We start from the raw sequence: 14,726 nt of genomic DNA on the forward strand, positions 1-14,726 counted from the left end.
TCTCTCTCTCTTTTTTTTTTCATTCCTATCATTCCCTTTCTTTTCTTATTTAAAAAATAGTACTGAAACAACGGTTAGAGCACACTACAAACACACTCACAAAGTTACCCAGGACTTAGCGACAGTTGATTCTGCTCCATATCTGCTGGGCAGTATTGCATATAGTTCATCATGGCATTAATCTTTGGGACAACTGATCATCTTGTAGAGCAATCTGAATATTCTGATGGATTAATCTGAACTCACTCTGACTCTCCTGGAACTGCTAGAAGTCACAGAGAAATCTCAAAAGCAAGTGCTTGTTCCATATCCAATGATCATGAGTTACTGTCATATGAAGTTAAGTGTAATGACGGATCACAAATGACATGTACAGTCTACCTGTTTGCTAGGTTTTATCATTTAGCTCTGTGGCAAGAGCTGGAGGGCTGATTTCAATGGTCATTGAGATTAAGTCAGCATTAGATTCCCTGCTGATGACTCCAGTGGTATTTTCTACAGTGTTGCCTAGCATTCTCTATGGAAAAACAAGGACCATGATTAGGTCTTGAATGAGTATTTAATGGACTACACCCAGGAGTGAGAGACACATGGATGCAGCCCATGAAAACGCTCATCTTGTCTGGAGAGAGGTGAGAGCCTGTGCTTAGAGTGCTAGATGGTGAGAGCTATGTGAGATCACTCTGGGAAATAAGACAGGCTGACCTCGCCCTGAGCACAGGTGTGTGTGTGTGTGTGTGTGTGTGTGTGTGTGTGTGTGTGTGTATCCAAAAAACTTTCAGAGGTACCAGATTCCTGCTTTCCCATAACTTCTTCTTGGATTCCATATAATTTGGATTTTCTCCTCTCATATTTTGCAACCAAGGAAGGCTTCTTTGTATTAGTTGTGAACTAAAGTCCTGATTAGTTGGACCAAAATTAACAAATAATTTGGATCAAAACTAACCTTCTAGTCCATGGATATGCAACCTTTTGGATTTTCTCATTACATTAAATGGATAACTGTTTTGGGATGCACATGAGTACAGATGCCCTTGGAAGCCAGAGGAGCTGAAGTTTCAAGTGGTGATGAGCTATTCAACATGGCTGCTCAGAACTGAACTTGGGTGCTTGGCAAGAGCAATGTGTACTGTTAGGACATCTGAGCCATCTCTGCAGTCAGGTATGCTCATTTCTTGAAACTAGTTGCTCACAAATGTAGGTGCTATGAAAAAGTGGTGCCTGAGTACAGTGTGATTGTAAAGTGTGAGCACTTGTCTCTGAGAAGGACTCATAAAAGCCCTGAAAAGGGCTGTGAAAGGGACATGGTAAAAAATATTTTTTAAACAAAAGATGCCAGTTCTATGCATTCCTTTCTATGCATTTGAAAATCAGTAGGTACCATATCTATGCTGATGAGATGTAGGCTTTGATTCTATCAAAATAGTGATAATATTTCTGGAGGTCTTGGAATCTGATTTCAAGTTCTCATGTCAAATGTCAACTCAAGACTACACACATAATATGCACTCACTGATAAGTGGATATTAGCCCAGAAACTTAGAATACCCAAGATACAATTTGTAAAACACATGAAACTCAAGAAGAAGGAAAGCCAAATTGTGGATACTTCGTTCATTTAGGAGCAGAGGTCCTAAAATTCAATTCCCAACAACCACATGAAGGCTCACAACCATCTATACAGCTACAGTGTAATCATATCCATAAAATAAATAAATAAATCTTTAAAGAAAGAAAATATTGTTCATAAATAAAAACACACATGAAAATTAACCAGACCCCATGTCTATAGTATTCAATGTACTAGTCTGCAGTAGAATTGGCATTGAGAATGGAAGCTGTGAAGCTTCACAGCCAATTGTACACTTTCTCTACAGAATATGCTTTTAGTGCTTTTCTACCACAAAGTTTAAAAAAAGAATCCGTGACAGATTCAAAACAAAAATAACAATAAATGCACCAGTAAAGCTGGCCTGGGAGGCCTGACGGACAACAGGACCAAAATTCATATACAGACTTAATGCAATGCATATCAAACTTCCCATCCCATATTTCACAGACTTAGCTAAATAACCAAACATTTCATATGGAACCACAAAAGATCACAAGTACCAAAGCAGTCCTAAGGAATAGGAATACTGCTGAAAATACCTTACCTTAAATTATATCACAGAGCCATACTGATGAGACATCCTGGTACTGTTGCAATAATAGACAGGAAGACAAATGGAATAGAGCAGAGGTCCTGGACACAAAGAGGCAAAGCAATGGTCAGTTAATTGTTGACAAGGAAGAATAAAACTTTGGGGAAAAAATCAACAAATGGTGCTATTAAAATTGGATATCCATCTACAGAGGAATGAAATTAGATTTTTATCCTTCGCCGCATACAAAAATGTAGGCATAATGTTACTGTACACTATGCAAAGGTTATCCTTGTATTATTCCAATGCTGATTTCTTTGGCCACATTTCTGGTTAAAATTCTTCTTCTGAGAGTCTCCTTTCTCAATACTGTGTAATCATTGCTCCCCAGTGATTGATTGGTTAATTAATCTAGCTGATCATTTAATTACTGAGCATAGAAGGGAATAGTTCTGGATTTTCTCCCAACCAGGGGAATTTGAGAGGCACCAGAGAGTGGGGATTCCCCACCAGGAGAGAGGCTAGGATGCAGCATGAGAGCCAGATCAGTACTAAAATGGAAAATATTTGGGATTTGGGCTGAGAGGTAGCCAGGTTAGTTTAAAAAACTAAAATAGATTAATACTGCTCAGTTTTTGTGCCTTAAACCTTGTTTAATAAGTCTAATGGTCTCCTTTCAGTTGTTTGGGAGCTAGCTAGATTAACAAAAAATGGCACTTTCAAATTTACACTGCCACAAAAAAAAAAAAAATTTCAAAATGGAAGACAGGCCTTAGTTTAAACCAGGAAATACAAACTTTTAGAAGAAAACACAGGGAAAGGCTTTCCAGCTATTGAGAAAGGCAAGTATTTTAAAAGCAGACCACCAAAGGCAAAAGAACATAGGGATCAACAGGTGGGACTAATTGAAAATAAAGATGCTGTGTAGCAAAAGAAACAATCATGGCTGAATCCTAACCTAACAGGAAGCTAACACCAGATATCTCAGCTCTCCCAATCTGATGCTGTAGCTCCTGAGGATTCCTAGAGAGGTACTGGTCTCATTTGTGATGGAATTCTGAAGAAGTAGATTCTTCAACCAAGGAAGGAGCACCTCAGCAATGGGATGGATGCAGCCAGAAAGGATGAGATAAGCAAGGAAAGTAAGCCTTCCTTTCTCCGTGTCCTTTTATACGAGCTGCCACTAGAAGGGCTGACACAAATTTAGGGTCCGTCTTCCATGTCAAATAACCTACTCAAGAAAATCTCACACTGTTGTGCCCAGCTGCTTGGGGTTGGTTACTTCCAAATGCAGTCAAGTTGACAAACAGGAGGAGCCATCACAGGCTATTGTCCAAAACTTACAAAGAATTTCAGAAATTAAACACCAAGGATACAAAATTGCCAATCCACAAATGAGCAAGTGAGTGAAATAGAAAACTTCAAGAGGAAGAAAGGAAGGAATAAAGGAAAGAAAGAAAGGAGAAAGGATGGAAAGAAAGAAGTAAAAAACTATTTTTAAAAACATATTCAATAAATATTCTAGAAATTAGTTAAATGCAAATAAATTCTACTTTGAAATGCCACCTCATCTCCCTCAGAACAACTATCACCAAGTCTGAGAACAAAAGTTAGAGAGGATATGTACAGAGAGAAACGGGTTTTCACTGGTGGTGGGAATACAGATCAATATGGACAGTGTGGAAATCAATTTGGAGATTTGTCAAAATATCAAAAATTGAAATGCCATAGGACTCAGCTATTTTATTCCTAGGAATATACCCAGATATCTCAGTACTCTACCTCAGAGGTATTTGTACCCCCATATTTATTGATGCTCTATTCATTATACCAAATAATTGGAATTTCCCTTGGTGTCCATCAAAATATTAATGGATAATGAAAATTGGATACACTCACAGGTGTGTCTGTGTGTATGAGCCTCTGCAGCACAAACACACACACACACACACACGTGTGTGTGTGTGTGTGAAAATTACTTGACTCTAAAGATAAAATGAAGTTAACAAACTTGCAGGGTATGTTGTGCCTTCATTTTTATTAAATTGTAAAAAAGTCTTCAATTACTTTAGTTCTCCAATACCCAGAGATCATTGAGTAGAGTTGTTCCCTTTCAATGAGTGTTTAGGCTTTCTGGTGTTTCTGTTGTTGTGGTCCAGCTTTAATCCATGGTGGTCTGAAGAATGGATAAAGAAAATATGGTATATCTATACAATGGAATAGTATTCAGCTATTAAAAACAAAGACATCATGAATTTTGCAGGCAAATGGATGGAATTTGAGAATGTCATCCTGGGTGAGATAACCCAGTTTCAAAAGGACATGTAAGGTATGCACTCACTTATAAGTGGATATTAACCAGAAAATACAGGATACACATGCTACACTCCACAGACACAAGGAAGCTAAACAAGAAGGAAGGCACAGTGAGGAAGCTTGAATATCACTGAAAGGGGAAATAAAATAGTCATAAGAGGCAGATCGAAGAAGGGAGCTCAGTGAGAGAGTGAATGAGGAGGGAAACTGCTGGGTTCAGGATCACTTGTGGGGAGGGGCAGGAGACATGGCCAGATGGCCATGGGAATGAATGGAAATCTGCAAACACCATGGGTGGTAAGGTAGGGGTCATCTTCAGGATGTGACAGAGACCTGGGATAAAGGAGGTGCATAAGAATCACCAGCTTAGCTGTGATACACAGCATTGGGGATATGGAACTTGAAGATGCTACCTCACATAGACAGCCAGGAACCACAGTGGAGCGATAGGCACACCAACCACCCACAGAATTTCAACTCAAAATAAATCTATCTACAAGAAATTCAGGGATGGAGATTAGAGCAGAGCTGGAAGTAATGGCTAACCAATAGATGGAAAAACTTGAGATCCATCTGTTGAGGTTTGGTCCTGCTGCATTCCCCTATACTGGAGCATAGAACCTTCACAGGACCACGGGCCTCTCCTCCCACTGATGACCAACTAAGCCATCCTCTGCTACATATGCAGCTGGAGCCATGAGTCCCACCATGTGTACTCTTTGGTTAGTGGTTTAGTCCCAGGGAGCTTTGGAGATACTGGTTAGTTCATATTGTTCTTCCTTTGGGGATGCAAACTCCTTCAGCTCCCTGAGTCTTTTCTCTAGCTCCTTCCTTGGGTCCCCTGTGCTCCATCCAATGGATGATTGTGAGCATCCACCTCTGTATTTGTCAGGCACTGGCAGAGCCTCTCAGAAGACAGCTATATTAGGCTCCTGTCAAGAAGTTCTTGTTGGCATCCACAATAGTGTCTGGTTTTGGTGGTTGTCTATGGAATAGATTCCCAGGTGGGGCAGTCTCTGGATGGTCATTCCTTCAGTTTCTGCTTCACACTTTGTCTCTGTAACTCCTTCCATGGGTATTTTGTTCCCCTTCTAAGAAGGACCAAAGTATCCACACTTTGGTCTTCCTTCCTCTTGAGTTTCATGTGTTTTGAAAATTGTATCTTGGGTATTCCAAACTTCTGGGCTAATGCTAAGGGAGGACAGTATGCTCTTTTGCCAATGGTAAGGATGGAGAGGTACTTCTGTAGATCAGAGGAATCTGAAGCAGGCTGTGTCTAAGGCATTTATGTGCATCTAAGTCTACCCACATATGTGCTCATGGGTATCAAAGCAAGCTGGCTGTGAATAGTTTTAAACATGCAGCCCCAGCAGGAAGTAGGGGTCTGAGCATGGGCTCATCTGACTGTTGATAACGCTGAAGGTAACTTCTTCCTTGGTGGCCAGGGAATCCTAGGTTCAGGTTATGTCCTAGCATATTTGATGTAGGGGTCTGCTGTCGGCTCAACTACTACTTTTTTGAGAAATATTTTCTCTCCTTCTTAAGGATACACAATTGTGATTTTCAAAGTTATTTTAAGCCATAGAACCACTGCCTCAATGTAATATAGCACCCACACTGAATGCATATTTGCCTGGGTGACTGTCAACCATGCATTGTTCTTCCATGCTGCACTTTTCTTGTTTTTGTAGTCTACAGTGGTGCTAGGTTCTTAGAGTGTCTATAAGGCAGGGACTGGTTTCCAGTTTTCTTTCACAAACTGTGTGACACTAGCTTCTCTTCCTACATACATGCATGCCTTTGGAGTTTATGGGATCCAGAGGGAAATTTTACTTCATCTCACAAAAGAATGTATCACTGTGACTACTAGGAACACAGAAACATTAAGGTATAGCTACAAGTCATGACATCTGTGAAGTTTCTGTTGCTACAAGACCCTCAAGCCAAGGCGGCTTAGGGTTTCTATTTTGCTTAAGTTAAATCAAGCAATTTTAGTGGACTCATGGGGATCCACTTGCCTCTGCCTTCTAAGTAGTGGTTTACAGGTGTCAGCCCCCAATCCTAGCAGCTTGGACTTTTTATCAAAGTAAATCCAACACAGGGAGACTTGTGTTTTACATAAAAGCACACATTCTTCCTACAGCCTCATGCCAAGAACTGTCTAACGTGGAGAGAAGCCCAGGACTTCTTGCACACTGTGGACACAGCAGTCGCTGCAAATTTCTAACTTCTCCATGCCAGGTTTTCTTTCTTTCTTTCTTTCTTTCTTTCTTTCTTTCTTTCTTTCTTTCTTTCTTTCTTTCTTTCTTTCTTTCAAAACAGCCTCCTTGATTCACATTCATTTGTGCTTCTGAATTATGCTTCTGCATACGTGCATCTCTTATGACTTCAGCCCATACAGTGGTCATGTCTGTTATCTTTTTTAAAAAAACCACACACACACACCAAGGCCGTCCCAGCTGTATTATTCTCCAGCAACTGCTCTCTCACTGAGGCAAAAAACCACTGCTGTTCTCACTAGGTTCCCACTAGAATCTCAGTGAGTGAAGTCATCTGCAAACCTCCTACCCTTCTGTGTTGTCTCACAAAGAAGTAGACTTTTCTAGGCCTTTTAACCATTTGGATATAAAAATGGATAACGTGTCCAGGTGACCAGCAGGAATTCTTAGCCTAGACATTGCAGTGGCTGAGATGAACAAGCTGAGAGAGCCCATGCTGCTATGGATGCTGAGCACGCAGTAGGGAATGGAGCTGATTAGTATGGGCTACCTTAGGTCTGGGCATGTTGGAGTTGGGGTACAAGGTTTTGGGGAGAGACACTAACACTTCCGTCCTCCAGGGACCCTCTGTGATCCCACTTCTGCTCTGGACTTTTGGGAGACCCATCTCTGAGAGGGGACAAGTTGGTGTGTCAACACAGGGCTGAGTCCCTAATACACTGAACCACATGCTGCATTGGGTGTCCTAGGTAGGGGGAAGAGGTAGGATTGTGCTTAGACCCCCCATAGACTTTAAAGCACAGAAGTTGCTAGACTCATCTGACTAGGAATGAAAGAGATGGGGGAAGAGCTGGGAGGCTGGAGAAAGCCTGGCCCTGGTTCTAGAGGACATGGAAACTATTCCTAGATGAGGAACAGGGTTTACTGCAAGAGCTGTCCCCTTAATGGAGAAGCTGTGGGAGAGAGACATTCTACTCAGGAAGGCCCATCCACCAGTGACCTCAGCGTTCTCTTCTCTGTCTCAAGGACAATGGTGCTTTCGCTCTCCTGTCTCCCATATGACACAGAGGAGAAAGCAAGTGACCCTGAGCCCCAAGACTGGAGTCACCCAATTTTTCTATGATGGTGCTCACTTTAGGCCTGTCAGAAGGGCAGGCACTGGAGAGTGGAACATGTAAAAATGACTGAGCATTGGAGTTGCCTGAGCTGTGGGGAGATGTGTGTGTGTGGAGCTGGGATGAGCAGAAAGCACTGTTCCATTGACTTCCCTAGCACAGAGTTGATCCCTGTGAGTGGACACGAAACCAGTGTTTGCAGTCAGAGAAAGTTCTTTATTCAGTTGCTGCCATCTGCCCTAGAGCAATCCTGGACTCAGCTATGGGGAAGATGGCTGGTCAGATCAGGATCTAGTTTGCTTCTTGTACTAGCTGTGTTTCATCGTTTTCTTTAACCATGATACAAAACTCAAAACTCTCGTGAAGACTTGTGGAGCTGATCCATCAGTTTGCCCATAGGAGACGATGCCTGCAGCTGCTCTTTTACACACAAGTGGGCCTCCAGAATCCTCCTGTGAATTGAATGGGTGCAGGGCACTGAGCTGTTGTTCACCCTGGTCCCAACCTCCTTCTCATGTCAAGGCTCCTCCCAGAGAAGCATGACTTATGCTTATGGGAGGTCAGAGGGCAGGCCAGGGTCCCCGGCCTTCCCAGCTCTGACTGGACATGGTTAGGGCTGCATCTCCCTCCTGAGCCAGCCTCTGCCCTTTCCCCAGGTCTGTAATCCACGCTCTAGGAATGTGTGTGGGACCCTCGTCTCTAGACTGTTGTTTAAGGACATGGGGACAGTGATTGGGCCAGGTGTGAGCATGGAGGGGAAGCCCACTGACAAAGTGTGTGTCTGCTCAGAGGAGACACATGGGTGTGGTTATGACACACCCAGGGAGCCCAGCTTTCTACAGCCTGGGCCTGGAGACAGGTATTGTGTAGCCAACACCTCCTTTTGTACAAGCTTCCTTCAGCAGAGGCTCCTAGTCAGCTCTGGGGGCCCTGCTTAGTTTCTGCTGTTCCCAGGGAGAAAGATCACAGCCAGTGGGTAAAGGAGTCCCTTTATATTTGGGTCTCTAGGTCCCAGGTTCCTTTTCCCTCCAACTGATCCCAGTGTTGAAGGCAATCCAACTTACCTCAAAGGAAGCTCCCTTGATCTTTGAGTCTCCCACACATATCTCATTAGCTCTGTTGTAAGAACGTTGGAACTGGGACTCACACACCTGATCCTTCTGTACTGTCAGCTTAACCTCGTGCAGTGTTTTTGGGAATTCCCCGTCCGGGGTTACCTTTCCCCAACCAGCCACATAGCACACATCCCCTGGCTTCACATGGGCATTATGCCTGGGAAGGTTGAGGGGCCTCACAGCTCTAGTCCTCTTGGCATTTCTCACCAGCTGATAGGGAAGAGACAGGAGAAAGAAGCTCAGCCAAGAGGGTGATGCTCTGGGTCACACTGAAACTTGTAATGGAAGGAGGGAAGAAGCAAGATCAGAGAAGGAGGGCAGGGAGGAGCCCTGTACCAAGCAGAGCACAGGCACCAGGGGTGGGATGAGGAGTGGGATGAGGGGTGGAGGTATGTGACTGGGAGGATGGCAGGTCTCACCTTTAATAGCATGATGTCATTAGAACGGTCACCAGGATTATAGTCTGGATGGGGAATGGCTTCTGCGACAGGGATGATCTGCTGTGTCTCCTCCTTAGCCTTGATATTGTGGGCCCCCAGTGTGACTGTCATTTCCCTGTGGAGAGAGCAGAGTGGAGAACAGAGATGTGGAGTCAGAGGGGATGTAGTGCAGGACCTGTGTAAAGCAAGGTAGGCAGGATAGGACTGTAGTTGAGGGGACTTGAGGACACAGGAGGGCCTCAGAGTCAGACCTTAAGCTCTCTACTTCTCAAAGACATGAAATTCCTGGAGGTTCACCTAGGCATTATTCTGAAGTTTACATCAACTTTTAATGTGATTTTTTTTTTTTTTTTTTTTTTTTTTGGTTTTTCAAGACAGGGTTTCCCTGGAACTCACTTTGTAGACCAGGCTGGCTTCGGACTCAGAAATCTGCCTGTCCCTGCCTCCTAAGTGCTGGGATTAAAGGTGTGTGCCACCACGCCTGGCTTAATGTGAACTTTTAATCTCAACCACTACTTTTGTTTGGCCAGTGCAGTTGATCAACTCAAGTATGATGCTGGATTTAACCTCTCACCTTTTTCCGTCAAATATACCTTTTGTCAGACATCAATTTTCGCAACCCTGACTTCTAGTGAGCCCTCGGGGGAGCTTCCACAATAGAGGACAGAAGATCCTGTGGATGTTTCAGAAGATGTGGGCTAGCTGCTTCTCCTCACCTTCCTTTGCAGTGAGCAGCTGTCAGCACGAATTTTTCTCGAATCAGGAAGCCTCCGCAGAACATCTTCTTCCCACCATTCAGAAACTCATAATATGCCATGTAGGGACGGGAATGTGGACTGATCTCATTGCCTCCAATTATCTCCTCTGAAAGAAAAGCCTAGAATATTTGGTGTCTGGGAGCAATATTTGTGGCCAAGAGGAATCTAGGGAGGGAGTAATTGAGAGTGGAATCTGCAGTCCCTCAAGGCTTTTGAAGACTGGATTCCTTGCACATAGAACAATCCTGGCTGAATCTTAAGCCTCATTAAAGCTTCCCATTCCCTAGGCTGAAATAAAGTAAATGGTGCACATTTTTGTATCTTTACATTCTCTGTCACATCTCTTTGTAAGGATGATCCAGTCTCTAGGTGATGAAAAACTGTTGGGAGAGGCTAGTGCCTACTAAGTTTTCTGAAAGCATCTCCTTTCTTCAGACCTTGTTGAAAATTAGGCCAGTGTCAGATTTCCAAGTCTGGGTTTGTTATGGGACCTGACATTCAGAAACATCCTGGGTCCAGTGTCAGGACAATTCCTGACTACTGCTGGGCAGAAAGTCACCAGAGGTGCCATGGAACAGCATCACTGCCACAGGGGTGTTCACTCACCTGCTCCAGCTCTGAGAGGCAGAAGAAGGGTCAGGAGAATCAGGACTGGTGGCATCTTCCCAGGAAGGCTGCTCAGGATGGAGGAGGGCAGAGGAGACAAAGCCCTTGGAAGGGGAGGAAGGAGATGTGGGCTCAGGGGGCTCACAGGCATTTTAAACCTATGCACCTCTGCTTCTGATTGACGTCACATTACTTAAGGAATTTTTCTGGTTTGGGTAAAAATGACACTGTCACCACACTGACCTCCTGAGGTAAGCTAAACTGGGATGAAGATCAAGAAAGTAGAGGATGTGGAGGCTGTGGTTAAGGAGGCCTGAGACCTCAGGAAGTCCATCATGACTGCACGGAGACAAACATGTGTCCTTTTCTAACTCTTTCACCCTTTTCATTTCAATAAGATCTCCCTTGTTCTTTATCTTTTGCTTTCTTCTTCCTTCCTTCCTTTCTTCCTTCCTTCCTTCCTTCCTTCCTTTCTTTCTTTCTTTCTTCCTTCCTTTCTTTCTTTCTTCCTTCTTTCCTTTCTTTTTTAAACAATATTGACAACCAATTTATCTTACAGCAGTTATAATACTCACAGTTACACAGTGCTTAGTGAGAGTTCACACTGTATTGCAGAATATCATCTCATTAATAATTGGGACTACTGATCATACTGTGGAACAATCTCTTTGAATATTCTCATGAATTAATCTTAACTCTAATTCTCCTGATACTGCTATGAAAATTTCACAAGAGAAATCTTAAAGGCAAGTGTTTGCCCCATATCTAATGATCAAGTGTTACAGGCATACATAGTTAAGTGTAATAATGAATCAAAAATGACAGCTATAGTTTACTAGGTATTGTCATTTATCTCTGAGGCAAGAGCTTCAGGACTGAACTCAAAGATAGGTAAGATTAGATCAGCACTGGCTTCCATGCTGTTGACTCTCAATGGTATTTTCTACCACTTTGCCTAGCATTTTCTATCAAGTAAGAAGGTCCATTATTAGATCATGATTGTTATTTAATGGGCTACATCCAAGAGGGAGAGAGACAAGGATGCAGGTCTTGAAATGTTTGATGTTGACTGGGGGGTATCTGAGAGCCTCTTGTTAGAACAGTAGATAGTAAGAACTGAGTGAGATTACTCTGGGAGGTGAGACTGGCAGACCTCACTCTAAGCAGAGGTGTGTGTGTGCGCGCATGCATCCAAAAGACTACAGAGCTACCAAGACCTACATTTTTATCCTGCTGCATGGATTTCAGATACTTTTAAATTTTCTCCTGTCATTTTGGAACCAAGAGAGCTTTCTCATCTTAGTTATGGACTAAAGTCTTTAGTCTTTATGCAATTAAAAGTACTAACTGCCTAAAAATTAATTATCTAGTCCATGGGTAGCAGTATTTTGGCTTCTCTGCTCTACATTGAAAGGTTACTGGTTTGGGCTGCATATTGTTTATACAAGCTATAATAAATGTTGATCATTCACCCTGAAAGAGACTGTGCATAAATGACACAATATGTGCACACACAGATAAGCAACAAAAGCCTACAGAATAAAATAATCTTAATGATATGAGAGTCCATTTGGAGAGAATCTTTTTAAAATAATAGAGCAGGGTCCATGTTTGTGATATCTGAAAACCTGTAAGTAGTAATATTTATTTTGGTATGCTTTATCATACAAACAAAGGAAGACAACAAGAATCAGGGTGGATATTCTCTATTGCTTTTAAAGACAAAAGTTTCACTCTTTGGTTTGATCAACATAGCTCTGATCTTAGTGAATTCTTAAGCCAGAGGAGCTGAAGTTATAAGTGGTGATGAGCTATTCAATGTGGCTGCTCAGAAATGAACTTGGGTCCTCAGCAAGTGTAGTGTGTACTGTTAATACTTTTCTGCCATCTCTGCGGTCCTGTGTGCTCAATTCTTGAAATTAGTTGCTCACAAATGTAGATGCTGTGAATAAGTGGTGGTGTGAATACAGTGTCATGGTAGCATGTAAGCATTTGTCTCTGAGAAGGATCCATGAAAGTCCTATAAAAGTCATGAAGGGACATGATGAAAAATATTTTTCATTTGAATGAAGGATTATAGTTCTATGCATTCCATTTGAAGGACCAAAAATGGACTTTTGAAAATATCAAACTAATGACATTATATCTGGACATCTTGAAATATGATTTTAAATTCTCATGTTAAATGTCAAAGCAAGGCCATGTCACTGTTCACAAATCTCCATTCAGCTGGGTTGAAATGCATACAATTAATTGAGTTTAATTTGAACTCACTATAATTCCTTCTTTAACCAGAACATTCATGGTTTGAAACACAGTATTGACAAGTTGATTTTCACCTTAAAGATGAAATGAGTAGTTAAATACACTGGAAGATTAAAGTGGCAATTCAGTTTTCATTGTGAAGTCTGTCCCAAATTTTGTGTATTTCATGCTAAGTAACTTGATAATGTTGCTAGAGTGTCCTCGGCTCAGCCATCCTACTTCTGAAATGACAATAATGTCACTGGAGTCAGCACAGTCACTCCTTAAGAATTCTTGGCATGGGAGATGATTTAATCCTGTGAACCTTATGAAATTCTTTGACAACTTTATAATGTTTTCAATGTATTTTGATTATATTTACCGACGATTGCTCTCTCTCATGCTTCTCAAATTCTCATTGAGACCTTCTTCCCCGTGCATAAGCTTTCTTGATATTCTGTGCAAAGACCCTTTTGCCTACATCTCCAAACTCTAATGTCCCTTGCACTTAACCAGTCTTAGAGGCCTCATACCCATCGTTCAGTTTCTTTTATCTAAACGGATTCTACACCCTACCTCTTCACCTTCAATACTCCCATATTCGGTCAAAAGTGAATCTTCCACTTATCCAAAGCCTCTGCTCCATCAATACTGCCTGTGTTCCTCTCCACCTTACACTATACTTTCCACTATCACTGGAAACACTACTCACTTCTCAATCCTAGACCTTAAAGGTAGTTTTTTTTTTTTTTTTTTTATCTCTCTCAATATCCATGGATGCTCACTCTTGATATCATTTTGCCTTCACTTGGACAGAACCCTATACTCAACAATCCCAACAACTGACTTGGACTGTCTTTCTCCCAGGATTCAGACACAGTCCCTCCCCACCTTTTCTGGTCAGGCAGTCACTAAGGTCCTGGCCTGCCTTCCCCTCTTTTCCCTACTGCCTGCTACAGTATGTGGATGACCAACTGTGTGCTACAGTATGTGGATGACCTCCTGCCTGCTACAGTATGTGAATGACCTCCTGCCTGCTACAGTATGTGGATGACCTCCTGCCTGCTACAGTATGTGGATGACGAACTGCCTGCTATCATATGTGGATAACCTTATGCCTTCTATAGCATGTGGATAGCTTCCTCCTTTGTAGTCCTTCCCTCTCTGACAGCCAATCTCATACTGCCTCACGCACCACTGTCTTCAGCTCCAGGGATTCAGAAGTTCAACTCTCTTCTCCTCAAGTCACCTATCTTGGAATTTCTCTCACCCCAACCCAGATCACCTTGCCCATCTCTGCTCCTTATCTCTGCCCTCAACAAAATCTGAACAGCTTCTCTTGGTAGGGGGGTCAATTTTCTCTGCTCATGGGTCTCTGGATTCTCACTGCTACATCGTCTATACCAAGTTGCTTCTGCATCTTTCCATGAGTCTCTCTCAACAAGCAATTCTTTAAACAAACAAACAAAATCTCTTTTCAGCCTGGACTTCAGCCTCCAATATCTATGCAGAGCTTTCCACCTTTACACTTCCAAAAAGCAATGCACTTTAAGTCTTGGGACACTTTCTAGTACTGATTTTGCCCCTGTAACTTACCTCTTCAGAATCTAAGAATCATCGTCCTAGGCTGGCATCCCTGTCTAAGGGTTCTTGCCACAGATTTCTGTTCATCTCTAAATTGAACAAGCTAACTCTGGGATTCCCCCTCACAGTGACTTCTCTCTCTCTCTCTCTCTCTCTCTCTCTCTCTCTCTCTCTCTCTCTCTCTC

The 14,726-nt window shown here is 42.5% G+C and overlaps 1 protein-coding gene across 2 annotated transcripts; it reads right to left on the bottom strand.

The window, feature by feature from the left end:
- Positions 1 to 7,989: 7,989 nt before the first annotated feature.
- On the bottom strand, positions 7,990 to 10,837 carry LOC110309364 (granzyme C). Of its 2 annotated transcripts, XM_021181979.1 has the most exons (5): positions 10,714 to 10,837; positions 10,066 to 10,213; positions 9,329 to 9,464; positions 8,859 to 9,119; positions 7,990 to 8,246 (listed from the first exon to the last, which is right to left on the bottom strand). In XM_021181979.1, exons 1-5 carry the CDS (start codon positions 10,766 to 10,768, stop codon positions 8,103 to 8,105), a joined length of 744 nt encoding a protein of 247 aa, XP_021037638.1. In that variant the 5' UTR covers positions 10,769 to 10,837; the 3' UTR covers positions 7,990 to 8,102. The 2 variants fall into 2 exon arrangements, with proteins under 2 accessions (XP_021037638.1, XP_029324998.1); XM_029469138.1 differs by lacking the exon at positions 8,859 to 9,119 and having other exon boundaries at positions 8,080 to 8,246; positions 10,714 to 10,807.
- Between the last annotated feature and the right edge of the window lie 3,889 nt (positions 10,838 to 14,726).

This window comes from Mus caroli, chromosome 14, assembly GCF_900094665.2.
Source record: "Mus caroli chromosome 14, CAROLI_EIJ_v1.1, whole genome shotgun sequence".
NCBI lineage: Eukaryota > Metazoa > Chordata > Mammalia > Rodentia > Muridae > Mus > Mus caroli.

Excerpts from the sequence above, each read along its gene's own strand:
- LOC110309364 (XM_021181979.1), bottom strand. The coding sequence starts at position 10,768 with ATGCCACCAGTCCTGATTCTCCTGACCCTTCTTCTGCCTCTCAGAGCT. Across the intron at positions 10,214-10,713 it reads GCCTCTCAGAGCTGGAGCAG|AGGAGATAATTGGAGGCAAT; the intron begins GTGAGTGAACAC and ends CTTTTCTTTCAG. Across the intron at positions 9,465-10,065 it reads GCTGCTCACTGCAAAGGAAG|GGAAATGACAGTCACACTGG; the intron begins GTGAGGAGAAGC and ends CTCTCTCCACAG.